The sequence below is a fragment of the Drosophila sechellia genome, chromosome 2R (genome assembly GCF_004382195.2).
Source record: "Drosophila sechellia strain sech25 chromosome 2R, ASM438219v1, whole genome shotgun sequence".
Taxonomy (NCBI): domain Eukaryota; kingdom Metazoa; phylum Arthropoda; class Insecta; order Diptera; family Drosophilidae; genus Drosophila; species Drosophila sechellia.
In genome coordinates, this window is record NC_045950.1 from 9,475,454 (window position 1) to 9,501,000 (window position 25,547).

At 44.0% G+C, this 25,547-nt stretch overlaps 1 protein-coding gene across 2 annotated transcripts; it reads right to left on the minus strand.

Annotated features, from left to right (window-relative positions):
* Window positions 1-10,560: 10,560 nt before the first annotated feature.
* On the minus strand, window positions 10,561-11,333 carry LOC6608986 (tripartite motif-containing protein 40). Of its 2 annotated transcripts, none has more exons than XM_002033663.2 (2): window positions 10,882-11,333; window positions 10,561-10,736 (listed from the first exon to the last, which is right to left on the minus strand). In XM_002033663.2, exons 1-2 carry the CDS (start codon window positions 11,182-11,184, stop codon window positions 10,653-10,655), a joined length of 387 nt encoding a protein of 128 aa, XP_002033699.2. In that variant the 5' UTR covers window positions 11,185-11,333; the 3' UTR covers window positions 10,561-10,652. The 2 variants fall into 2 exon arrangements, with proteins under 2 accessions (XP_002033699.2, XP_032571704.1); XM_032715813.1 differs by having other exon boundaries at window positions 10,648-10,819.
* Between the last annotated feature and the right edge of the window lie 14,214 nt (window positions 11,334-25,547).

Genomic DNA, 25,547 nt, shown 5'->3' on the forward strand with positions numbered 1-25,547 from the left:
CTCTTCCATTTAAATCAGTGCCACAGTCAAACGGGGGGCGTCAATAAAATGAGTGGCATTTAAATAAATAAAAATCCATCAACAAGTGGCGGCTAGCGCATTTTGCGCTCTGCTAAGATAATTATAATTAAACACCCCTGCCAGCATGCTAAACTCGATTCACTCAACCCCACGGCTGTGCAATCAAATAGTCATAAATAAGTAATGATGTGCCCGGATTCCTCTTGTATCCTTCTGTATCCTTGTATCTCTGACTATCCGAGTATCTATGTATCTATGTATGTACATTGCATGCGAGCAAGCATGTGTAAGTGCAAAAGGCATTTATTTCTGGACCCAAATGAAGGCACGACCAGGCGTGGCTTCAAATTGTAATGATGCCACGCCCCACACCCAACGCCTACACCCCTTCTCAGGATCCCAGGACTCGCACTGAGAAGTTCCTTTTGCCAGCGGAGAGCAAATAAATTGCTATAAAATTTTACCCAAAAGTCGCATACGAAACCCCACAGCAGTCGTGTGTGTTGCTGGATATATGGGGTGGTGGTTTTGGGGTGGTGGGTGGATAGTGGGTGGCTAGTGGGTGGCTAGTGGGTGGCTGGTGGGTGGGGGCGTTGCCTTGCAGCCTAGTGCCAGTTTCAATGGCATAACCAGACCGAAAAGCAGAGTCTCAGGACTGAGAAATGAGCCTGGGAGTTGGGCCACTGTCGTCATGTCAAGCAATTCAATTCAATTTGGTTTCTCACGCGTTTGTTTGCCCGCCTCGAGGTTCGCTCCTTCGGTATAAGTGTGTGTGTGTGTTTATTTTTATTTAATTCATTTCATTTCACTTCTTTTCTTTCCCATTCGGTTCTGCTTTTCATCTGGCAAGCGACATTGTTGTTTGTGCCGAATGCCATATGCCGTCTTATTTTTTGGCCTGATTATGCTAATATTGATGGCAAATAAATAACAATCTGTGAGAGTGGAAAACTTTTGCAGCGCATAATTTATTGAAACTTTACTGGCTTTTGTCGTGGGAGCTCATAAATTTCACGTTTTCAAAAATATGAAAAGGCAGGCCCATAAAAAAGCGAAAGTGAAACAGATTATGGCTGTCATAGATGGTAATTTATGGGGGCATGGCTTCAACTGCCATACAGCCATTTAGCCATTTAATTGATTTAGCACAGGTCCAGGAGAAGCGTACACACCTCCCCCGAGATCGGCCGAGATGGCATTACCAGCAATTTCCTCGGGGAACTCATTTATCTGGCTCACTCACGCAACATATTTTCCACTGGCAGCTTAAAATTATGCCACACACACGACACACGCACACTCGACTCCTCGACACTCGCAACCCGCAACTCGATGCTCGGATGATTTAAACACGCTTACTTACATGCCAGACGGAGTATTTCCAGCTCGACGAGGGGGGTTTTTCCAATTTCCGCTTAGCTGCTTCCGGTGTTTTTGGCCGCCGGCGACTTTAAGTGGTCGCCACCGCAGCTGTCATCATCGCTCAACTTAAAGCCTGGCCGCCGGCTGTTGCTCCGAATATTGATTGGGAGCTCGGACTTGGCGACTGAGATGGGCTAACCTCTGGCCAACTGGCCCTTTTCCGCTTCGCCAGCCAGTGAGCCAGCCATCCAGCGGTTTCAGCCGCTCAAGCAACTTGACACGAGCGAGTTCTGCAGTGAAATGAATCCGTGGGATGCTGCGTATCCACAAGATGCACGATTCCGACGTGGTCTCTGCTTCTGCTTTGTGAGCCGAATGCTCGCGAATCGTTTTGGGACAAAAGCTGGGAGAGCACAGTGCGCAGGGCGAGAGTGAAAAGTTCGGAGGGGAAATGTAAACAAAAAACGCTCGGCAAGCGCTCGGCTTTTTGGGATGCTGCATTTAATTAGCCACCGCTTGCATATCGGAGCTTTGCAAGAGAGCGAAATCCGGGTAAGAGAGCCCCAGAAGAGAGGCCTGCTGATGAGGCTACTGACCTTTGTCTTGGCCAGAGGCGTGGAATCGGGGGCCTCTAGGGTTACATATATTCCCTTATATATATATATATATATACAGTAGATATACTGTGGGCTTAGCACCTCGAGCACTAAACGCTCTCGAGTGTTTTCTAAATACGTTGAATTTACACAATTTTCAAATTTCGCCGCCGGCGAGCGCTTTTAATTAAATTAATGCATTGCCTACATTGCGGCACTGTTGGCCACTTAATTGTTGGCATTTTTCTTGCCCCGTTTTTCGGTGACACGATGGGGCGGGTGGACAAACAGCTGTGCCATGGAGCGCATAGATTACACAACAAACAAAAGCGGCTCAGAGACAAAAGCCACTGGCAGCTGGGGCGCCAGTTGGAGTGGAGCAAGTGGGCAGGAGCCACTTGCTGCGAAATCTGAGCAGCTTTAATTCGAGATGCCCGGCATACGTCAAATGTTGAAATGTTGAATGAAGGCAAATTTGTTTTCCCTTCGTGCCAGCGAAAAGAAAGAAAATGGAAAGAACCCACGACGAAGGAAAAGTCGGCTAAAGTCAGCGGGGGCGCTTATTAATCAAAAAGGAGTCCGACTCGGACACCGGACTAATTGCAGGGCTCATATGTATGTACGTCCACTTGCTGGGCAGCATATCTGGATGCCATTTAATTAAAGTGATTCATTCGCTGAACATTTTTCTATATCTCATGTCTGCCCTTTTAAAGGGCTTCTATCATCCCCTGTGCACTTTGCCAACTCTGTGTTTCCCATTTATATATATTTTTCATATATACTTTCGATATTTACGAACTACCAATAATAAAAAAAAACTGTTGGTATTTGATTAATTCAAATAACTTGTGGTATTTAATTAATTTAACCCAAAGGTGTCTAAAATTATGCCATATCAATGTTGAAACGTGTCCATTATTATTTTGTAATCAATTTTGCATGTTTTCCAATTTTTTTTGTTTTTTAGCAGTTTTTTAACAATTACGCTTAAATGAAAATCAAACATTTTATTTGTGGCATTGCTTTCTAATCAGTCAATTACCTGACTAATTGTCCGACCTTGTTTTTCCAGCGCCCTTTTCCAACCCCCTTTTCCGGGCGACTTGCTTGCATTGCCCACTGAACCAATTTGAATTTAAATACCGCCTGCAGTTTGTTTGCCTGCTCTTTCGCACCTCGACATGGCGTCTCGCTTGCTCTGCAACAACAATCAACACATGCCGTGTTAAATTATCTAGTTTTCAATCACGGTGTAGCAACGCTTTTTCATTTTCCTGGCCCTGTTCACCTCCAACCAAACCCCCCCCCTCCCCTATCTTGTTTTTCCGCTTTTCCCATTTTCCGTTGGCCCAAAGGCGAAGCCGAATGATTAATGACCGCTCTGCATTGTCGCTGTTTTCGTCCTTGCAGCGCAAACTGTCGATGGAATGTGTCACGAACAAAGTAAAACTAAAAGCCCGCTCGAAGGAAACTCGGTGGGAAATGAAATTTGATTTTGTGCCGGCGAAAAGGGCTAAGCTAAAAGCTGCAAGTTGATTGAGTAACCTGGGTACGGCTCGAAGGTGGAAAAGCCGAGGAAAAGTCCTCGACAACTTGCGAGAAAAAAGTGTCGATTGATAGCGATAGCGCTGATATGCAAGCCAATTTTTTGTTGTTGCTTCTCCTCTTTGCTGCGAAAATCGCAAGCCGTTGTGGAAAAACAAACGGAACAGCTGACGATGCGGGTCGGAACAGCGAGTGCTGATAATGACGATAACGCCAAATTCGTTGACAGCCCATACGCCCCAAAACTTTGCCTGCCCCCACCACCCGCAACCCCCCAAACCCAACAAAATACAAATAACAGGTTTGTATTTTGGCCAATTCGAAGGACTGGAGTGTGTGTGATGTGGCTTTTGGGTTGGCTCTCTCCATGACAAATGAAAAATGTGTCGGGCATATTAAAAAGGATTTGGTTGGAAAACCAATCCCTAAATGGCACTGGCCGACGCATTACTTAAATTAATTTCGCTTTAAGGACAAAAACCCGACGGAAAACACCCAAACAAAAGGACGAAAACTCCGGCTAAAGTAAATATTTAAATGAGCACAAAAAGGGACAAAGGGGCAGTGCTGCTGCTGCAAAAGTAAAACAAATAAAACGCAAACACGTCGAACGCATTAAGCACGTGTAAATATTTGTGAAGAGCAGCAACTGCAGCCGCTACCCTGGAATTATGTGTGTCAAAAGCTGTGCAAACTCGCAATGGAAGGGTGCCACTTTTATTTTAATTAGCATATCATGGCGCAAAACTACCCAAAAGGGTGTTATAGTTGCGCCCGACAAGGAGATTAGTCTGTCCAGAAAAAAAAAACAGTTCCAGAAATTAAATTACTCAGTTGACTTAGCTATTTGATATACAATTTTAACTTGGCCAGTTATGAACAAGAATTCGACTGCATTAAATTCTCCTTGCCTTACCTGCATCTCCTCTTTTTTTTTTACTACTATTTAAGGGCGTGTCTGCTGCTCTTTGACAATGACTAAAAAATCCTAGCAGCTGTGGGAAAACATGGAGGAAAACCCTTTTGTGGCTGCCTCTAATTAAAAAAGTGCCAGCGGTGGAAAGCGGTATACGCGGCTGTCTTTGTCGCCAATGAAGCAGCAGCTGCAAAAAACACGAACTGCAAGCCGCAAGATGGCACAAAATTCGTGGCATACTTTCGAGAGCAGCGCATATTTTTCCCTGGCATAATTAATTAAAATTATTCGCCGGGCAATAATAAATTTCTGCCCCACCGACATGTGTGTGTGTGTGTGTTTGTGTGTGCCTGGAAGTGCTAAAGTTGGCCATAACTGAATTTCGTGTAGAGCAGCCAGAACATAACTGACATCATTAGCAAACTTTAATAGACTTTTTTGCGAGCAAGGAGCTCGGCCAAAACAAATGAAATGAAGCAAAATTAAATGTGGCTCTGTGTTGCAGCGCATTTTCTTCGGTGTCTGCAAAAAATTTATTTAGTAAACAATTTAAACTTTGCACATTTGTTTCGAAATATGCAGTGGACTTGGCTTATGCAAAACTCCGCTCTGATCTGGCCAAGTGGCTTAGATTTTTTGGCCCAAACACACTCACTCACACACACAGGCGAAAGAGCAGGGAAGCTGCGCAAACATAATGACAAAGTTTTGCCACTGCCAGTTGCAAGGTGGCAAGAACTATGTGGGATTAGACAATTTGTATGCCGGGCTCTCCTGCCTTCCAGCCACCCATCGCTGGCAGAGCCCAAGCTTGTGGTTGAACCGAACTCCGAGCTCGGGAGTCCCAACTCAAGCCCACGCCCTGGCATTCCCATTCACCCACATCCAAGCCCAGACCCAGACCCACACCCATACCCATAGCAAGACCAGGACCAAAGCAACCGCCGTCCGCATTAAGCCACAACTGATGTTTACATTTTTAACTACGGCCAAAGAAAAGTTTGCCTTGCCAGCAGAAAACTCAACGTTGCCAGCAAAGCCCCGCCCGCCACACCATTGAACCACCCACTTGCCACCCCCTTTCTGGGCCATTTGGGCATAAAATTTAATGCATATAATATTGGCTAATGATGTTTGCAGTTGCGGCGGGGCTTAGGCGAGCATTAACTTGGCCAAGTCCAGGACACCTGCTGTCCCCTATCTTGCGTTTTTCACTGTCCTCCTTTACCCATTTACTCAGTGGGCCTGTTTCTTATATAAGTCAGTGAGCCAATTAAGTCAGCCGAGGAGTCGAAGACTTGGCCATGTTAATTGAATTACAGTTTAAGGTTGGAACAAATAAACAATTTAAAAATAAACTGATGGATATTCCTGGGGGAGAACAAAATAGAAAGGAATTTAAAGCATTCATTAGTAAAATTAATATGATCTAAATTTGTTTAAGCAAGATGTATGTAAGTATGCTTTGGAGAAAAAATAATATATGGTTTCTAGAATCATAAACAAAACATGAATAAAGATGTCAAGTGCGAAATAAAAAGACAAATTAGAAAGCAAATTTAAAACAAAATAAAAAGGCAAATTAGAAAGAAAATTTAAAACAATACATTTGTTTAATATAACAATTTAGGACCCTTAAGAGCAACTGTTTCTGTTTTGCATATATTGTAACTAAACTTTGATATCATCGCAACAATAGATCCCTAAACTCACTTATATGATCTCGAGGAGAACTCCTGCATGCCATAAAACTTTGTTGGCCAACATTAGCCATTGTTCCATGGCCAAACAATTTCAAACTCATTAAAAATTGATTGGCAACCCACACTCATACACTTGCACACACAGTCGCACACCTACATAAATCTAATTGGAGAGTTTATGGCCGGCAGTTTTGATGTCCTGCCCAGAGGGACAGAGACAGGAAATCAGGGGGAGCAAGACGGCGCGAGAAGGCGGGCCAGTTGACCAGGGAGCAATTCCGCTGCATGTTTGATGAATCCACGCTGACAACTCGCACACACATGTCAACATGCAGGATGTGACCGGGGTGTGACATAATTAAACGCCAGAATCCTGGCTGCCAGCTAATGAGCTGGAGAAAGGGACGCAGCATGGCGGGAGCGAGACAGATGCTGCTCATTTTTTGGAAGTAGGTTAATGTGAAATTATGACAGCGGGTTTTCGGCTGCTCCGGGCATGCATTTTAAATGCTTTCATAAATACACAATACGCTTCGGTTCAAGCTGCTCCTGGAGGCGAATCGAGCAGGACTCGACAGGATCCCACGGAGGAGCAGCACATGTCCGACCCTAATGACAGGAAATTGTGCGGTCAGTCAGGCAGATGGACAAACAAGAACCACAGCAACAAATCATTATGGCCACAAAATCATCATCGCCTCGACCATTGGCAACTGGTTTTGCAAATTCAATTGCCTGACAGCAAACATTTCGCTTTGCATCTGCATCTGCATTTGCATTTGCATAATTGGCAGCCAAAAAACTTCGAACCCCGAGTGGCAAGGAGCAGAAGCAATTAAGAGTCAAGCCAGACAATTGCATCATCCGTCTTCCGCAGCCATTTGTCCGCTTCACGCGCAGGATATGGGAACCTGGTCGCAGGACATAGGACACAGGACTAGGAACACTGGACATCTAGCATGGGCTCTGGACAGTCGCAAACACATTTAGTAAATTAAAAGGAAATTTATTGCACACTAAATGCAGCCATTGCCGTGTGCATCCTGCCATCCTGGCCCCTTTCCACCAACCCCTCCATCCCCGCCGATCCCAACCACCCTGGCAGGACCTGCCAAATGCCCTCGAGTGCGAGTGTTTGCTTGTCCGCTTAGCCCGGTTTGCTTAATCTTTGACAACCAGCCAGAGGTCGTTGCCTCGGTTTCAGTTTCTGCCACGCCGGCAATCAGAGCAAACAATGCACGGCTCGGCACCAGGGATTCCGGATTCTGGAAGTTGCATGGTTGCATGGCGAACGGTGGAAGGTGGACACCGAACGAAGCCAGCCAGGACATGGGGATATGCTGAGGTAACAACAACAACAATCAGGAGCGTGTGCAAGCAGCTGGCAAAAACAAATGCAGCAGCTGGGGTCAAAGGACGTCCCGCTCACAGGTCGACTAATTAATTATATCATTAGGGTCGACGGCGGTGGTAAAAGGGCAGAAATCATTATACACAAGTGCGCAGCAAAGTTAGGGTAATGAAGATTAAGAATCTTATTTCAAGATCCATAAAATTAGCAAAGTCAGTGGATACTATGAGCACTTTGCTCCGATTGCAATTAACAGGGATAGGAAATCAACATAATAGTGACCACATGTGATCAAGTCAAGTATCTACCATTTTACAAGATTTGTAATACAAGTTGTATTATTTTCATAATTTAATCAGATATCCCGAAATTGTTTAAGCCTTGCTTTAGCTATAACCGCCAGTATCCTTAACCCCACACCGTCAATCAAAGGAAATCCAGTCCGACAACTGAGCTCCGTGGATTTATAGGATGCACAATTCGAATGAACAAAAATGGGCAAGCCAAAAAACAAAAATAAAAACCGAGCTAATTTGGCACAATTTAAGCATGTGTGCAATCGCTAAACTTGGGGGTTATTTCTTATCCAAGGGAGTACCATAAAAACCCGAGGCAGCCCAGAAGTGCACTCGCCGGCAAAATAAATTGGTAATTGCATGCGGCAAGGCAAGCATTTAATGAAACGAAACAGGACATGCAAATGGCAATCCCAGATCCCCATTCCATTTCACTCCAAACCGCGCCCCTTACTCCGGCGACATAATGAATAGGATTTTGGGTTTCTGCGGCGAGAGAAACAGCCGGGAAAACATCGGGACATGAGCTCCTTTTTGCCGGGCCAACACTGCAATTTGCACCAGAGCCAAAAAGGATATGCAAAGCGATACGAGGATGGTGCACGGAGCCTGCAGCTTGGAGCAGGAGCTGGAGCTGGAGCAGTTGCCTTATGGCAACAGATGTTGCATCTTTGTTGAAAAGCAGCCAATTTGGAGAGCACCGAAGCCGAAGATAGACATGGCAGAGTGACAAAAATTTAATATGAAAACCCGGGCCGGGAAAACAGACTCAGGGTAAGACAAAAAACAAAAAAAAAAACAAGTGAAAAAGGAAAATACAACGAAAATCGCCGGGCGAGAGCGAAATAAACGGCAAAATAATCGGCGCACAATGCATTGGCAATGAGCCAGCGGTTGGGTTGGGCCTGGCCTGGTCGGGGAAAATGGGCGGAAAAGCGGTTGGAAAAGCCCCGCTGTCTGTGTTTGCTATCGATGAAATTGTGGTCGCGACACGGACGGGCGATAAAGCCGCTTGCCAGGACGAACAGCCATGAAAAGGGCGTTACAAATGAGGACAGGTGGAATTTTGCAGCGGGGACTGTAGGTCACGGCAGGACATGTAAAAATTAATTAAGCCCGCCCACGACCCACGAAACTAATTGAGAATATAAAGCAAATTGCCCGCCCATTCGGCACGAGTCGAAATTCAATTTGGATTGGCTCCGCTGAACCAGTTTCTCGATCCCGAACCCTATCGATTGGCTTTGTCTCCTCAAATGTCCACACAAAACTTTCAATTACAGCCTAGTGTCAAAGATCAACAAACAAACAGCCGATGAGATGCGATGGTCTGAGGGACGGGGGTCCGTCCTTTGGTGGAAAACCGATGCCTGGGGCAAACATTTCAATTTGCCTGCCTGCCAGCTGACAAAAGCCAAACAACGCCGTGGAAAAAAGAGGCGAAAAATCGAGTGTGGATTGGCCCACAAATCGGACAAATAGCGGAAAAAATAGTGCCAGCAAAACTGAAGAGCTGCATCAGCCTTTTCATATCCTGTGCGAACGGATGTGACAGTGAGCACCAAATGGCAAATGGCGAATGGCGACTGGAATGGAACTCGATGCCCAAAGCCCGGCCCACCGACTTCGGCGGATGGGATTAGGCCAGTTTCCAGTTGCATCTCTCCTAGCGAGACTATCCATGCCTGGGGCGGAATATTAGTTTACAGCGCTTTATTTAGACATGGCCGAAATTCCGGAGCGTTTTTCACGGCAGCAGCTGCTGGCTGGCAATCAAAATGGCTGAAAAACCTTATGGAACGGCGCTTGCCATATTTGTTTACCCCTGCATTGTGGCATGTGTGAGCTATTATGGCCAAATGAACAAACTGTGGCCCAAAACATGGCCAAAACCCAAAACAATGAATGCCAAAAACCCGGCGGTTGCTGAATAAATGCCATTTTACCCTCGATTTTAGCTTTCAATTGAATACAATGGCAATGACAAACACTTTATTTATTGCTATGGCCGTTTAAAAATATTATTTTATTACTTAACTTAAAATAACAGAAAGAAATTAAAACGCATTAGTAATAAACATATTAAATAATAAATATTGTTGCTATATATTTAAGATTTCTTTAAAGAATTTATAAACTTAAATACAGAAACCATATTTAAACACTCCAAAGTACCCAAAATCATTTGTCAGAGAAGAATATTTCAACTTAAAATAGTTTCAATTAAATACAAAACCAAGTGACAAGCTGCAGACCGCAGAGGGTATCAACTGATCCGTGTGTTGGCCAATAAACATTTAATATTCACATTTTCCAATATTTACTTGTTGGTCATTTTAAAGTGCAACAATATTTGTACAATATAAAAAACTTTTTTGCGAGCTGCATTTTGATTTACAGCATCAAAATAAACACAAATAAGGGCACACAAAATATTGGCATTCGTGGATATCGGGATATATTGGTATATGTATGGCAAAGGGCTGATTCAGCATAGATTTATTTTCCTTTCGTTGCAATATGCATGCGTGGCAGCCACTTTTTGTGCGAGCAACCAAATCAGTTTATTGGCGCATAAAATTGAATTAAAACGTGGCTAAAATGGGGGCATGGCGACCACAGGGCGTATGAGCAATCGTGATACCAGCAACTTGGGCTTCCTCCATTCAAGCAGCTTTCCTAAGAAAACGCTTATCTATCTTGCTGGCTAAAAACTCATTAAGGTGGTCAAAGGACAAAGGAAGAGCCAGAACAAAGCACATTCCACTCGCATTTTATGTCTTTTTCGTTTAATTAAAATCCACTGACAAGTTTGCATACATCTATCTTAATACAAATATACATATTTCGTAAACGAGTTCACCAGAAAAGCAACAGCAAATAAAAAGGGCCCAGACTGAGCAGCATCAGCGGTACCATCATAATACCAAATAGACGCCAGTTCTGGAGGAGATCACTGGATTAGGATAGGTACTTTCTTGGCTAAGGCAGCTTTTGTATCATAAGACAGATCTTTTAACGTTTAACTTTTGGTGTAATGCTTTCACAAATTAGTAGTTACTTGCTAAGTTGCCCATGGAGCACTTACATCGTGGAACTGCCTGGACACCCGGTCACCCATGTCCAGGCTGCACCGACAGATTGGGCAGCGCTTTGCCACCCAGCTGCGGGCTTCCCTGTACAGTGCTAAGCAGCTTTTGCAGAACGCATGATTGCAGTGCAGCTTCTCTGGATTCTGTATGCGATCCAGGCAAAGGGCACACAGATCCGGCTGATCCTCATCCTGAACCGTTTCAAACAACGGTGGATCATCGCCGTTCTCGCTGGAGCAGTCGCTCTGCTGTACCATTATGCCAGTTCGATTCTCTATGTCAAGTCTTCTAAATGTCATGTCTTTCAATGTATATGTGGCGGTCGTGTAAAAGTGTCTTCGTGTCTGAGTGTTTTGTTTTCAATTTATTTATGTGACTTCAGTTGGGTGGATATTTTTGTGGAACTAAAAATTTAGACAACACCCTCATACCGGAAAAGGAATTGACAGGTGGGGAAAAGCGGGCGCCGCCACGATTAAACTTTAATTAAAATGAACGACGATAAATCTGACCGGAAAACACCTTAAGCTTCTTCGCCGGCCAATAAAATTTAATTATATCAACGCCGAGCGGCAGGCATCGAATGCAATTAGTAGTCGACTTGTACAACTCAATTAGAAGCGAGTCTGGCCGGGATGAGATGAGGTGGCATGGTATGGGCTTGGATTGGATGGCATGGGAACTGAGCTGAAGTGGAAGCCATGTGTCGCGTGGCTCGGCTCATCCTTTGGCTGATTTTTACGGAGGACAACGCTTTGCACTTTGGGGCAAACGACCGCAGACGCAGACGACAAAAATCGAACTTTGCAACTACTTGCAAGGAGCGAGGAAGCGAAATGACAAGACGCCGGCGATTACTCCAACAGGGTTTTTAATTAAGCCCGGCACTAAAAGTCACATCAGTCGAGGACAAGAAACCCATCCCTCGCAGGACGAAGGACGTCCAACAAGCAGCTGACAAATTGAATCACTGGCGTCAGTTGCTCTGCAATTTAACAGTCGGTAACAAGCACATATTATTAACGCCGGCCAATTAGGTGGCCATATAAACCAACTATCCGGCATTTGCATCCTCAACTTGATTAAAAAGTTGCCAGTTCCAGTTGGCAGTCGCCATTGAAGCCAACTTGATTGTTTATTGTTCGGTGGGGAAAAGTTTTGCTCGGCAAATTGTTAAATTCTCAACTCGAATTAATTTGCCAGAGTTTCTTTAATTATGTTTATAGATGCCCGAGCAATTGTTAAGACACATCTACAGACCAGCCCCACCACTTGCCAACTTTGCCCATTTCCTGCTGCTCCACTTCTGCGAGCAGGTACTCAAATCCATACAGTCAGTCGGAAAAGTCAGAAAAGGCGGAAAATGCGGAAAAGTCGGGAAAGACGCCCAAAGACAAACGGCATCAATCTGGAAAACTTAGCAATGGGGCGGGCTCTGAACTTTATCTTTGGATTCGTTTTGTTATTATTTGCCTAAAGAATTAAAAGGAAATCAAGGCAAATGTTGGTGGGAGCAACGTAAAAGATTTCAAAGGAGAACTTTTAAAATAAATACTACACGAAAAATGTGAGGAGAATTTGTCAATAAGAAATCGGCCATAAAAGATCCAACAGTATTGATAGGATCAAAATTGTGTTGTTTTGAATAAAATTTATATAAAGCAAAGCAATTTAAGCTCCTAAGATATTTACAGCCCATGAACAATTATGGCAACTACAATAAGAACTGAAACTTAAATGGGAGAAAACCAAAGCCACTTAAACAAGAAATCCTAATAGAACCAAATGGTAGTAATAAAGTAAAATAACCATAAAACCAACTATACTCAGAGCAATTCTCGCACAGTCATTCCTGAGAACGCCAACTTAATTAGAGCTGTATAGAAATCTGACAAGTCTTCGTTCTGATTTAATACTTGCAAAACTGCTCGCTTTTTTGTTCCTTCTATTTTCGGGTAACTCCTTTGGGGAATAGTACCCCCGAGTTTCCGCTAGATGACGCTGCACTCGCTGCCTTTCGCTACTCTCGCTAATGAGCTTTGTTACCGGAAACGCGGACCGACAGCGAAACACAGCAGAGCAGAGCTCATTTATGCTAAGCTTTTTGTGCATTTAGACCGCAAAACAAGGACACCGACCGACAAACAACTGTATCTGTGGCTTAATGGGTTAACGTGACACCGAATGAATCATGGAGTCGAGCCGGGGCCCAACTGGCATTAGTGGGTTAATGTTTTAGCTGCAGAACGGGAACGGAAACGGAACGGAAGCGGAAACGGATGTTGCCTGTCCAGATTTCCGCCTCGAGGCGATTTCCCTGGCAATATTCTCTAATTTAATGAGGGCCTGCTTATTTTGCAATTAGCCAAAGTTGTGCACCTTGTGCCTCGCCTACGATTGCCTGAAACGAAATGTAGCTGCGACTAATTAGCAGAAAAGTCTAGTAAATTGTAGTGAATTATGAAAATTGCATTTGCAGGTGTTGCAAATGAAACGGCGTCTCAGTGCGAAGGATGCGGAGATCTTATGCTGGCATTGAGTGGCCTTATTTTGGCATATAATGGCTGCCGAGCAGGAGCTGCAACAGCGCAGCAGCAGCGCAGCATCAGTTGCAAAGGCCTCAGACAATGGGCACAAAAGGCCATTTACTCGCTTTCGGGCGTGTACCGAGGCCTTCACCCACTTCATGTTACCCGGCACCACCATTGCATTGCAGCTCACTTCACCTGGCCACCACCTCCTTCATCACGACCACCACCATCATCCTTATGTGCAGGTGAATGCAGTGCATGTGCCCAACCACCGCCCACTTGTCTTTTTGTGCGCCCCTCAAGAAAGAGCGGTAATTCAGCTAAAATGCACTCAGGCCGGCTTTGTTAACCCGGCTCACAGTTGCTGTTGTTGCGGCGGCCGGGAAGGTCCTTGCTGCTGCTGCGGAATAATTGGAAAGTAGGTTGCACATTTAGTTGCATTGTCTGTGGCCCTGCCCATATCCATATCCATACCATACACACCCGTACCCATACCCATGCCCATACCATTTCCAAATTCCCATGCAAGGCGACCCAGTTACCATAAATCAACTGGCCGATGGCGAGCAATTTGTCGGTCGATTTGCAACATTAACAGCCCAGGCCTTCTCATAAATTAAGTTAATATTTTTGCATCTTGGCCCTGAGAGCGGGTAGCCAAGTGGAAAGCCTGTGATATCAACGACTCGTTCGACAATTCAATTGAAAAACTGGCAAATACATTGCCGATGGCCCGAACTAAAAGATTGTTGACAGCTCGTTACAGCAACTGCAGCAACAACAACAACAGACTTTTGGGCAATGAAAACTATGCAAATGACATGCAATGGCTGGGAAAACTTTGAAAAGCTAGCACAGACCGGGAAAACTGCAGGGGATGAGGAGGCGGATGGTTGAAAAGTCGGAGGAAAGGCCTTAGGATAACTGAGGACCGAGAGATGGAAGTCTACGCTATATACACATCTATATGTATGTATATGTTTATCTAGTTTTTGGGCGAATTGCATTATGCAAAGTTGAGCGATTTGGGATTGCTTTAATAGATAAGCAATATGCCGGCGCTGGCTGGCTTGTTTTTGGTGAGCATATAAATTGGGATTTATGTATCCATACGTACATACATATATGTATCTGTGCGATAAACGGCACAAATTAGAGTGCCGGAGGGAAAAGCGGAGACAGCAAATCATCGGTGGCAGATTGCTCTAAGGGAAACCGGAAAATTGCTCGAAAATGCCTTCAAGATACAGGATATATTTCTGGGCTCTATCTTGTTCGCTATCCTGTGAGTATAGAACTTAATTGTGAAGCAAAATAAAACAACTTAAGTTTGCCAAGATGAACAATTTGATGCGGCGAAATCTTGCAAGCCAGACACGATTTTGTAAAAATTCATCATATTCTTTATATTATTCATATTTAAGTTTATTCTCCGCCGTCCTTTTGAGGGTACTCCCACGCCCACTACAAACTTTAATCATAAAACAAGAAGAAACCACGAAACAGTTCCCAACACTTTCAGCAACTTGAGGACGGGGACAGGACAGGACAGGACTTCTCTGGACATTCTCGCTGAGCTCCACCACCACCACCACCACCACCACCAAGAGCACCAACACCACTCGACGCTGCATTAATTCCTACCTTTTATAATGCAAAAATGGAAGAAATAAGGTGCACTTACGCCGCCCAAAAACCCAACTCAACCCAAGCTAGTCCTGTTCCTTGGAAAACTGAGCAAAGGAAGCATAAAGCAAAGCAAATTCCAAGCATGCCATGGAGATGGCGACTACGTCGAGGACTTGCACTCAACAAGGACGACCATGACGACGACGACGACGACGAGGAGGACGTCAAGAGCAGTCCAAAATATTAAAAAAAGGACCCCGCTCACACAGTGAAAATGGTTCGTAGCCAGCGCTTTTTATCGGTGGAAAAACAAAGGCCCATCGCCGGACTTGTGTTGTTGAAAATCCGTTGTTTAAAGTAAAGTTGCTCCACCTAATTGTGAAAATGAGCGAGCGTGGATCATTCTGGCTCCCCGTTCAGTTGCTTACGAAATTGAGTGCCTGGTGGTGGCGTACTTATCCCGGCTACTGTTTACGCTCCCAGTAAAATCAACAAGCAACAACAATTGCCATTGCACTTCAGCAGCGAGCACTAAGTTCACTTTATTATTGCAAACTCGACGAAGTCACTTCCTTTGGCTTTTTCACTTTGCCACACATTTTTATTTTGACTTCCAGTTTCTGTCTTCTGTTTGCTGCTCCAGCATTTTCCCCAAGCTAAGCAAACACATTTTTATTTAACAGTACAGGTGTGCGAAATGGAAAATGGCTTAAACGCATAGTAAATTATCTGCTAATGAGATCGGAATTCGCATCTCTGAATGCCAAAGCAATTTTCGCAGCATAAATACGAGACTGGGAAAGCTTCTAAGCTGGAGTACTTGGCCAAGGATAAGACGAGATGCTGTCAAAAATTCAATATGTCAGTCGAGTGTATTTGCAATCATAACACACGCAGTCGAGAAATGCAATTTCCACAGGACCCTTGAAGCCGAAGGACTTGCATGCACACACATGCGCTACGAAAATTAGTTCAATCTCCAGTGAAGAGTTTTGATATTTATGCCTTTGCACATGGATATGGATATGTCATGACCCTTGATTGGGTGAATTAGAGATATAACTGACACAGAATAAGCCACGATGCATTTTCGCATGGCAATTCAATAGATAAATACAGTGAAGTCTCCGGAGAAGAGTTTTTGATTACTTAGAGATCTGCTTTAACCAAGCCACTGAAGTGTGATTGCCTAATTAAGATGAAATCTATGGAAAATCATCAAAATTTAATAGCTAAAGCTCCAAGGAATAAAGTGCTGCATCAGCAGACTCCAATGGTTCGTACGCAGCGACAGCGTGTGCATATGCACATTACGTATACGCCAGCGCGGCCACAGAAGCTCCCGCTGTGTGTGCGGTTTTGTTTGACTGCCACCAGGTGGCACCTGCCCCACTATCCGCTATCCGCTAGCCACTCCCTCTTCCAGCACCCCCAAGTTAATATTTTCTGCACTTGGCTGCATAACTCTCGGCAGCCGTGTGTAATTGCTGGCCAGGAGTGCGTGCTCTGGACTTCTCGAGCTCGAACCACACATGAGTGACCACCCCGCTTGGTAAATCCTCGGAAAAGCCCCTGCAAATATGCCAAGTTTACCTTGGTCAGCAAGTGTCGCTGGCGTTAACATATGCATACACCCTTCTCCAAATAGAACAAAACCAAGTGCCAAGTGTACATAGCGTCTAATTACAGAAGACGACCGATTTTTTATCATTAAAAGCGGCGTAAAAATAGAGGCGAAAAAAATAGTAGCGTAGAGACCTAGCTGAAATTGTGGCAATTACGTGGGGAGGGCAAAAAAAAAGTTTTCCCCACTGCGAGCTGGAAAAACATTTGAAAGCAGAGGGCGAAGCGCACGAACGCACGAATAATTAACAAAATTTGCACTTTATCGCAGGATGCAGGACGCAGGGCGCAAACTTTAACGAGCAAACGCGAGGGTCCTTGGTCCTTAGTCCTGCCGTAGTATTTTTTCCCTGCCTTTTCTTCTGGTTTTCCCTCCGCTAGTATGTGTGTGTGTGTGTTTATTTTCCTCGCTTGGCATATGACGGAAGCTGATTTGAGGCAAACACAGTAACACATTTAGCTGGCAAACATGTTGGTAGCTGGTATGGCATGGTAGTTGCTGCTGGCTCTGCGACGGAAGCCAGGCTGGGAAATCGGAAAATAACTGAAAATGTGAAAATGTCAACGGAGTCGGAGTCGGAGTCGCAGTCGGATCTCGGGTTTAGGATTTTGTATGGGAATGGGAAATGCTGAGGCGCAAAATCAACAGCGCGCGTTCGAGCTTATGCTGCCATAAGTGTGCAAGTGCCCCTGTGTGTGTGTGGGTGTATGGGTGTATGGGTGTGTGCTTAAGTGTGTGGAAGCTGTTGTTGTTGTTGTTAGCGTTGTTATGGGCGCGTTGCAGTAGAAGGAAAAGCGGTAGCAGCAGCAGCAGCAGCAGCTTGGCAACTAAAATGCAATTAAGCCAAGCCGAAACAAGGCTTTTTGCTGCCTTAAACCTCAGGCTGAGCCATCCCTTAGCCGCCCTTTTCCCGCCCAAAATTTTCCACCTCCACACCCACACTCGCACACATGCAGCGCATTACTAAGCACTTTTTGCAATTATTCACATTTTCCTTTTAATTGGAATTTAAAGTGCAGCTCAGCAGCAGTTGCTTCGCTGCAACTAAAAGTCCGGATTTTTCACAGTCTTATCCTGATTCTAATGGACAGTAACAACTAGCGGAAATCCCGTTTAAGAACTTAACCATTTGATTACTATTGAAATAATTCCTTTTATTCATTGCCCCTTCCTCATTTTGCTTGGCAATCGAAATAAAAAAAACAAAGCCATTAATAATTCTCGCATTTCATCGAACAAACTTAATTTAAATTGCATGCCCATTTGATTAACATTTTATTTGCACTTACTGCTCCCGTAATTGCGCATTATTTTGTTGGTGTTTCAAAAAATTACATTGCAATTATTTATCGACAAGCTCCAATGCGCATTTAATTGATTGTGACCATTGCAGTTAATGCAAAATATTTCTGCTCGCGAAGGGATTAAAAGCATGAAGCTAGCGTCAAACATCTGTCAGATGTATCAATTTTAAATTAATTTACAGTCATTTCTCCATAGGCGTTTATAGCTTAAACTTAAAAAAAAACCTTTTTAAATTTAACATCCTTTTCTTAATTCCCAAAGTACCAAAAAAATATCTCTAATTTGTCCTAAAAGCCTCTAAATGAAACTTTTAAGTATGAAACTTAAGAAAGTAAGAAAATTAACAAAAAATCTAAGCTAACTATTTACCTATCTACTCTTTATTCTTTTCACAAACTCAGCTAAAAATCCTCATCTGTAATTTTTGTATTTTTTAGAAGAATAAATAAAGCTTTAATAAAAAGTGCAACAAAGCATTTAAAATAAATTGCTTTCTCCCGAAAAAATGCAATTTGTTAGCCATTTCTGTGGAACCAGGTGGCTGGTTTTAATAATGTAAAGTGTTGGCTTTGCATATAAATATTTGCACAAAACTACATTTTTTTCTTTTGGTCTGGCCTAAAAGTAATAAAAGCTGCTGAAAGTAATCAATGAACAAAAGTATATAAATAACGGCGGCCGTTGTAGGCAGGTTTTAACGGATGAGCCGCCTGCATTTTAATTAATGCGCCAGTTAGGCGTTGTAATTTGGCCATTAAAATGCTCAATTAATGCCATACAGGCCGAGTCGCAGGCATTAATGAATTTAAACACAAATTTATGTACTTACAGCGAATGGGCGGCGGGGCGTGTTGTAGTCAGCAGGAATTTGCATTTTAATGATTGAATGCTTTTCAATTGAATTCAATGTGTTTTGGTTCGGTTTTTCATGGTGTTTTCTATACAAGCCATGTGTGTTGTCCTTTTGTAATTAACCAAGCTCGATCGACAACAGTCAAATGTCACTTTAATTATTTTCAGCAAGTACATTTGCTAATGTTTGTGTTGGCAAATGAATTATATTACAATGTGCCATTGTATCCATGTCCTTGTTCGTTAAATGCATGCGGTCCAGCAAGGTCAGTCGTTGTTCGTATTTTTTTTTGTCCATAATTGCCAGTGTAATTGCTTGTGTTGAAGGTGTCGAGCGGACAGTCGAATAAATAATGCATTGTACAATTGCAGGAGGAAAGGCGAAGGCTAGGAAAAGCCTGAAAAAAACCCGCCGACACGGTTCACAAATTATGCAAATTACTTTGACAGAGCATCTCATTAAATGGCGGCCAGGACAGCGAAAATAATAACTACTCTCAACTTTGAGCGAAACTATGAAAAGTAGTTGCGGCTAGCGGTCGCTAGGTGGCGCCGCCAGTAGTGTGGATAGTGAGGTCTTTCAGTGCGCTCTGCAGTGCACAAACACACAGTCACGTCTTCTTTTGCAGTTCGTATTTTCCATGAGTTTTTAACACTTTTCTTGTCACTTTGTTTAAGAGAAATCCTCGCTGGCTGACTTTTCCTGCCGAAGTTTCTGCTGATGCTGCTGCTGCTGCTAGTTGAGTTTCCTTGAGCGATTTTTCTTATAGTCTGCCACTGCAACGGACAACGCTGCTGGAAAACAGGACACACACAGGACGCAACGAATTCAACTTGTGAGCAACGAAATGCGTTGCGGGCGTTTTTATACCGCCTGCCAGCCCGATGAATTTTCCGGGTGGGGATATGCAAAAAGAAAAGAAGCGCAAGACGCACGGTCGAAGGACGAAGGCACCGAGAGCGGAGCGGAGCGGCAGCGCTGCCCCCATCCCGCTCGCACTCGCGGCGCAGCATCCGCAGTCGGCATCACTGCCTGCGCACGCACTGCCCGACAGGACCCGTCCCAAAAAGCTCGTCCAAAGCTCTCCGCCGCACTCGTTTTGCCTTCGTGTCGCGAGTTCGTGTGCTCTGCGTGCTTCGTGCGAGTCGCTCGTCGCGGCCGAAGTTCATGCGTCCTTCGGGTGGTGTTCATTTTCGGGACTGCTTAGCGTTCATTTCCAGCACTTCCCCTTCGGGTTTTTATTTTGCTTCAGCCCGTTTGCGCCGCTTTGGTGCAGTTATTATTATGCGCTGGCTTTGTCTCCTGGCTCTAATTTACAGTTTCATTTAGTCGGGGTCAGACTATAAATAGTCGCGCTCATTTGCCGCCAGACATGGGGTGCCATTTCGGGGCTTTCCATTTCGCAGACACGAAACCCCCGCCACGAACCCATCCACCCACACCGTAGACCCGTTCGAACGCCAAACGCCATCAAATCAAACACGAAAATCAAATTTGTAAACAGCGTTCAAGTGGCACAGAACATACGAGCGGAAAGTGGGCGGGAAAATCACTTCCCCACCTGGCATAAATTGTTGCCTTTGCTGCCTGCCATTAAAATAAACCGCTAAACGGGCAATATTTCGGCACGCTCCAAGCCAAGTCAAGGGCTCCCGGCTCCTTTGCATATGAAAGGCCAAACAGAGAACGTAAAAAACCGCTGAGGAATTACCTTACAGGGGAAGGGGAGTGGATTTCTTTTCTGACTTTTCAACTTTCCACCAGCCACTCGATAGGCGATAAGCGATAAGCGACCGGAAATGGCTGTTTGCTGGCAAATTGGTTGCACGGCTGACTCGCAACAAAGCGCGATACAATTTTTGCACTTAGCCGCATTTCGTGTTTTGTAAACTTGCCACATTCAATTAGCCGCAAGTGCACAGTTAGCTGCCGTCGCAGCTATAAAGCGGCGATTTCTAATTTCGATCTGTCAAACGCAAGGACCCAAGATCGATGGCAGCCGATAAAAAAGTATTTCCACCCGTTACAATCGCTCGGAAAATCTCAATTGGTGCTCGTGTGCCAGAGTGGTCGAAATCATTTACAATTCATGTGGAAAATGTTCGTCTAGTGCATTGTGCAACAATTTATGCTTAAATAAAGAGGCAGACAGGCCTGAACAGTTACTGAAATTTCACTGGCAGAACCTAATTCGCCGTTCGTACTAACTTGCATCACGTGCAGCTTCAAAAGAAGGTGAAAAAACCCATGTGGTAAGGTTCACCTGGCCGATGATGAGTTGGAAAGTCAGCCAGGAATCGGGTGTCGTCCAGCTCACACACATCCTGAAACGTGGAATGGCAGTAAGGGCCAAATTGGAGACCATTAGACTTAAGCTGCCGTAACCAACTCGTGAGATGGAAGCCTGGCCAATGTGATGGTGGCAAACAAAGCCAACGATTCGGGAGGGCCACCAGCACAGATATAATAATAACCAGGGCTGCGAGTAAGATATATAAGATGATGGTTATTGTGTCCACACCATCAAATCGGCCACAAGAGGGGTTAATGGTGATATGGTGGGGGACGCTGAGAGCTTATCCCTTCCTAAACAGAAAACGAACCAAGCCCAGATTGAGTAACATTAAAGTAGGGACGTTTCAAGCAAGGCTGTATATTCCTTAGTAGAAACATGAAACTTAATTCCATTGATTTAAAGTATATACTAACTTCATAAAATGTAAATGCAAAAAACCATGTTATTTACAAGCTTTTGTGCGTGAGTTTTGACCCATAGTAGTCTGATATACCATAAAATAACTCACTGCCTTTATCTCATTACTCAAACCCATGGATCTCTTCATGACTATGATAATCGTCTGCCCAGGTCACAGCACTAATTATTCCTGGCCCCGGGCTCCATTGAGCTAAGCCCTCGAGCTATCGTTTGGATTCATCATAAAATCGCAAATTCAATTTGTTTGACACAATCTAAACCAATATTTTAGGAGAGCCGCAAGCTGCGGGACAGGACGCCTGCTCCCGTGGAATGGTTATGGCCATTGAGGTTGTGGAGGAATGCCAGTGAACGTTGGCCGCATCGGCAAATTATGACCACGAAAATAAACGAGTTACGCGAAAAGCCAGAAACCGTGCGCAGTTTGCAGTTTGCATTGTGCAATGTGCACTATGGGATCCTGGATTCAGGAGTTTGGAGTTTGAAGCTTGGAGCTTCGAGTTTGCACTTTGGTTGTAGGATGTTGGCCATTGCAGATGCCCATGGAGCTATGCCATCGCCTGACAGCAGAAAACCAAAAATTTTGATTTATGGCCGGGGCATAAACTGCATTTGACGCGACTGTCTCGCTCTCGTTCCTGCTTTCTCTCTTTCGCTCCATGTAGGTCTTTCTCTCTCTAGAAAGAGTGGGCTGTGCATGATATGACTACACATATAATCAAATAGTGGCAACAAATGCGAGGATACTCCCGGATCGCCCAGCCATATGAACGGTGACATGGCAGGCACGAAATTGCAGTGAGAATGCCATTTTTCCGACGGATTTTCATAGTCCCTGTAAGTGTTCGAGTGTGCGTGTGTGCGTGTGCACCGGAAGTGCGAACGCAATATCGTGAATCTGCTACACTCACACACTCTCCCGCTCGCTCCGTCTCGCTCACATATGGAGTTTTCCCCGACGTAATGATGATTAAGCATTGTAATGAAATTGCAAATTGGCGCCACGAAACCATCAATGCAGTGAAGGCGAAAAGGGGTACGTTTACCTTACCCACCAAAATAAAAAACTGACGTTTGGACCAAATAGTAAATATTTCAATTAGTTTAGCTATGAAAAAATTATTGGAAATTTATTAGCCTGTTAGTTAGTAGTTTCAATATCTTAGGAAACGTTTTTATTTAATAAACAGATTATTTTACACCAAGTTTGCTTAGACTGAAAACTTAAACTCTTCCAAGCTAAAAATATAACTAGCAGATTTTATATTTTTCAAAAATTCGTTATAAAGGCCATGTTTTTGCAATACCCATAGAAAACATTCGGACTACGCCCCTGCCTTGTAACATTTCATCAAAGGGAAAACTCGAATGGCGAGGGGCGTTGATTTCAACAATTTCATTGCCGAAAGGCGGTGGTAATTGTATTGTAGTTGAGTGCCGAGAGCTAAATAAAACCACTAATAAGCCAAATGACTAGCATTTGTCAAGAAGTCCGCTCAGAACTGGCCCATATTCTTCGCAAAGTCATTATTCGATTGCTTCATGGCTAAAATTATAAGTTAATAAAAAGCTATTTAGCCAAAATTCGATTCAACTGCGTACAAAATTGTCATTTTAATTTATAAATTTTTGGTATTTATCTATTACAATTATGAATCATTAAAATCGCATTAATAATCCAGGTATGTAAATTTGTTTTTCTATATCAAAACATAAATTAGCTGTCAATGCATTAATATTTCATGCGTAAGCCCAAGCTTTATTTTAATATAACAAGAATTCTCTAAAATTATTTAGAATAATATGAGTTAATTTACTTTAAGCAGCATTTTTAAAGACCAAGAAAACTCCTAATGGTCAAAAGAAGCTGGGCATTTGAAAATGACTTCCATGCTAACAATGAGACTCATTTAATTTACCAAGGAATATTACAGCCAGCATTAGTGTGTTTGGTTGACATTCCCCATTTAATATTTTAGAAACAGATTTTTTAAAAATAATGCTAGGAAAAATACACCAGGACAATGGGAAAGCACCGGCAGCATAATAATAATTCGGTGTGGCTGAGGAGGAGGAGGCAAAAAAGTCGGGTCAGGTGGATGAAATACAAACAAAACTGTCAAAAAAGCCAGCAAAAATTTTACATAATCAAAATAATGACTCTGATGCTGGATGAATGTGGGTTCGGACGGGGTCTGCGGACGGATTCCGCTCCAGAGCCAAGAAATACACGACAACAATAACAAAAATAAATAAAGGCAATGACAAAAGTAAATTTCGAAATGCAAACAAAGGTAACACAAGGTGGGCGGAAGGTTTCCGGCTAATCTCTCAAGTGGCAAATGCATTCAAATGAATGTCAGGGATATTGAGGAGCACGGCATGGGAATGGGGATGGTGGTGGTGGTGGTTGGCGGAGGCATAGTCCTGCTGGCAGGACGAAGTGCTGATGCAGCAAGGACAGGGTCTCAATGGCAACGCGGCCTCAGCGAGGAGCTTAACACATGCACTTGAAATTTAATATCACTGCCGGCTGCATTTTATTATAGCATACTTTCCAGCTGCCCCATCCTTCCACCTTTGGCGGCCGCTCATCCTCATCCTCATCTACTCCTTGGAGCCGGCACAATAATCCCTCATATTTATTTTTGCAAAATTATTTGCTTTGTCTGATTGCGGATTTGCAGCTGCAGCGTTTGCACAGTTACTTTGCAGCAGAAACAGCAGCAGCAGCAGCAGCAGTAGCAACAGCAGCATCATCAGAATCCGAATCAGAATCAGAATGAGCAGCAAAGGCATCCTCCATAGGGGCTCCACAGTTGCCAGATTCGGTTCCGGGCAATGAATGAAAGTTCTTTATGGGCATTCGGGCCCGAGCCGGGCACTCATTTAATATGAAAGCAAATTGCATAAAATCACACCTGCAAGCCAACTTAGCACCCGTCTTGCCCAAGGTCCTCCGGTTACCTGGCAGCCAATCCCTGGCGCTTAGCGAAAAGGACGAAAGTCCTGGTCCAGGACTCGGCTCCTAGTCAAATTGTAGCCTGCAAGCGGGAGGACATTACACAGAACAGAAAACTGAGCTTTATACGAATTTCTTTAGATATACCTAATAAAAATTTTTTTTTAGCGATCACACATTTTCTTGATATACTTCATTGTTAACTCGAAGAATAGTTTTAAGAATTTGTTAGTATGTCTTTGGTCACCTTAAGCTCAGCATATCTTTTAAAATTGTAGATTAATATTAATATAAGTATTTTCTCAGTGCATGACAGCTATAGCCGTGCAAATATCGACTGCAAGGCCCGAGCGCAAACAACATGCTGCCCATCCAGCGAAGTGATGTCCTGGCCCTGGCCCTGTCCACCTACGCCACCACCACCAGCACCACATCCGCATCCTCAACCCCATCCGCCGCCTCCTCCTTTGGCAGTTGTAAAAACACGTTTATGGCCTCTCCCCCTTGCAGAGTGTCTCTGTCTGTGTCCACATCCCACATCTTGACTGCATGCCAAAAATACTGCCACCGGAACGGAACAGAACGGAGCGGAGCTGAACTGAACTCAACTCAACCGAACTGAACCGAAGTGCACTGCACTTCACTGTCACCTAGCGATTACACGGGCAAGGATAAAGGATGCAGGGATCCAAGGTGACGGCGATGCGGGGAGGGGGGCGGCTCAAGGGCGAGTGGGTGGCAGGAGCAACTTTACGATGTCTTGCAAAGAATTTCCGGAGATGGGGGTTCAACCCACACAAATAAAGTCGCGTAATGGGCCTGTTACTAATTTTGTGGACATGTAAAAGTTGCATTCAGCCCAAGCAAATGCAGTAAAATGTCCGACAAACTCAAATTGGAATACACAAAATGGCCGAATGTGTTTGTTAATAGAAAACTCCGTCGTTAAGGGCCATCATGAGAACAGCGGTGATAAAATAGGGCTTAAATTTATTTGAAAACAAAAATGTTTTAAAAATCATCTAGAAACCTTGTATTTTCA

Coding starts and splice junctions, on each gene's coding strand:
- LOC6608986 (XM_002033663.2), bottom strand. CDS start 11,184: ATGACATTTAGAAGACTTGACATAGAGAATCGAACTGGCATAATGGTA. Junction 10,737..10,881: donor TGTCCAGGCAGTTCCACGAT/GTAAGTGCTCCA, acceptor GATCTCCTCCAG/AACTGGCGTCTATTTGGTAT.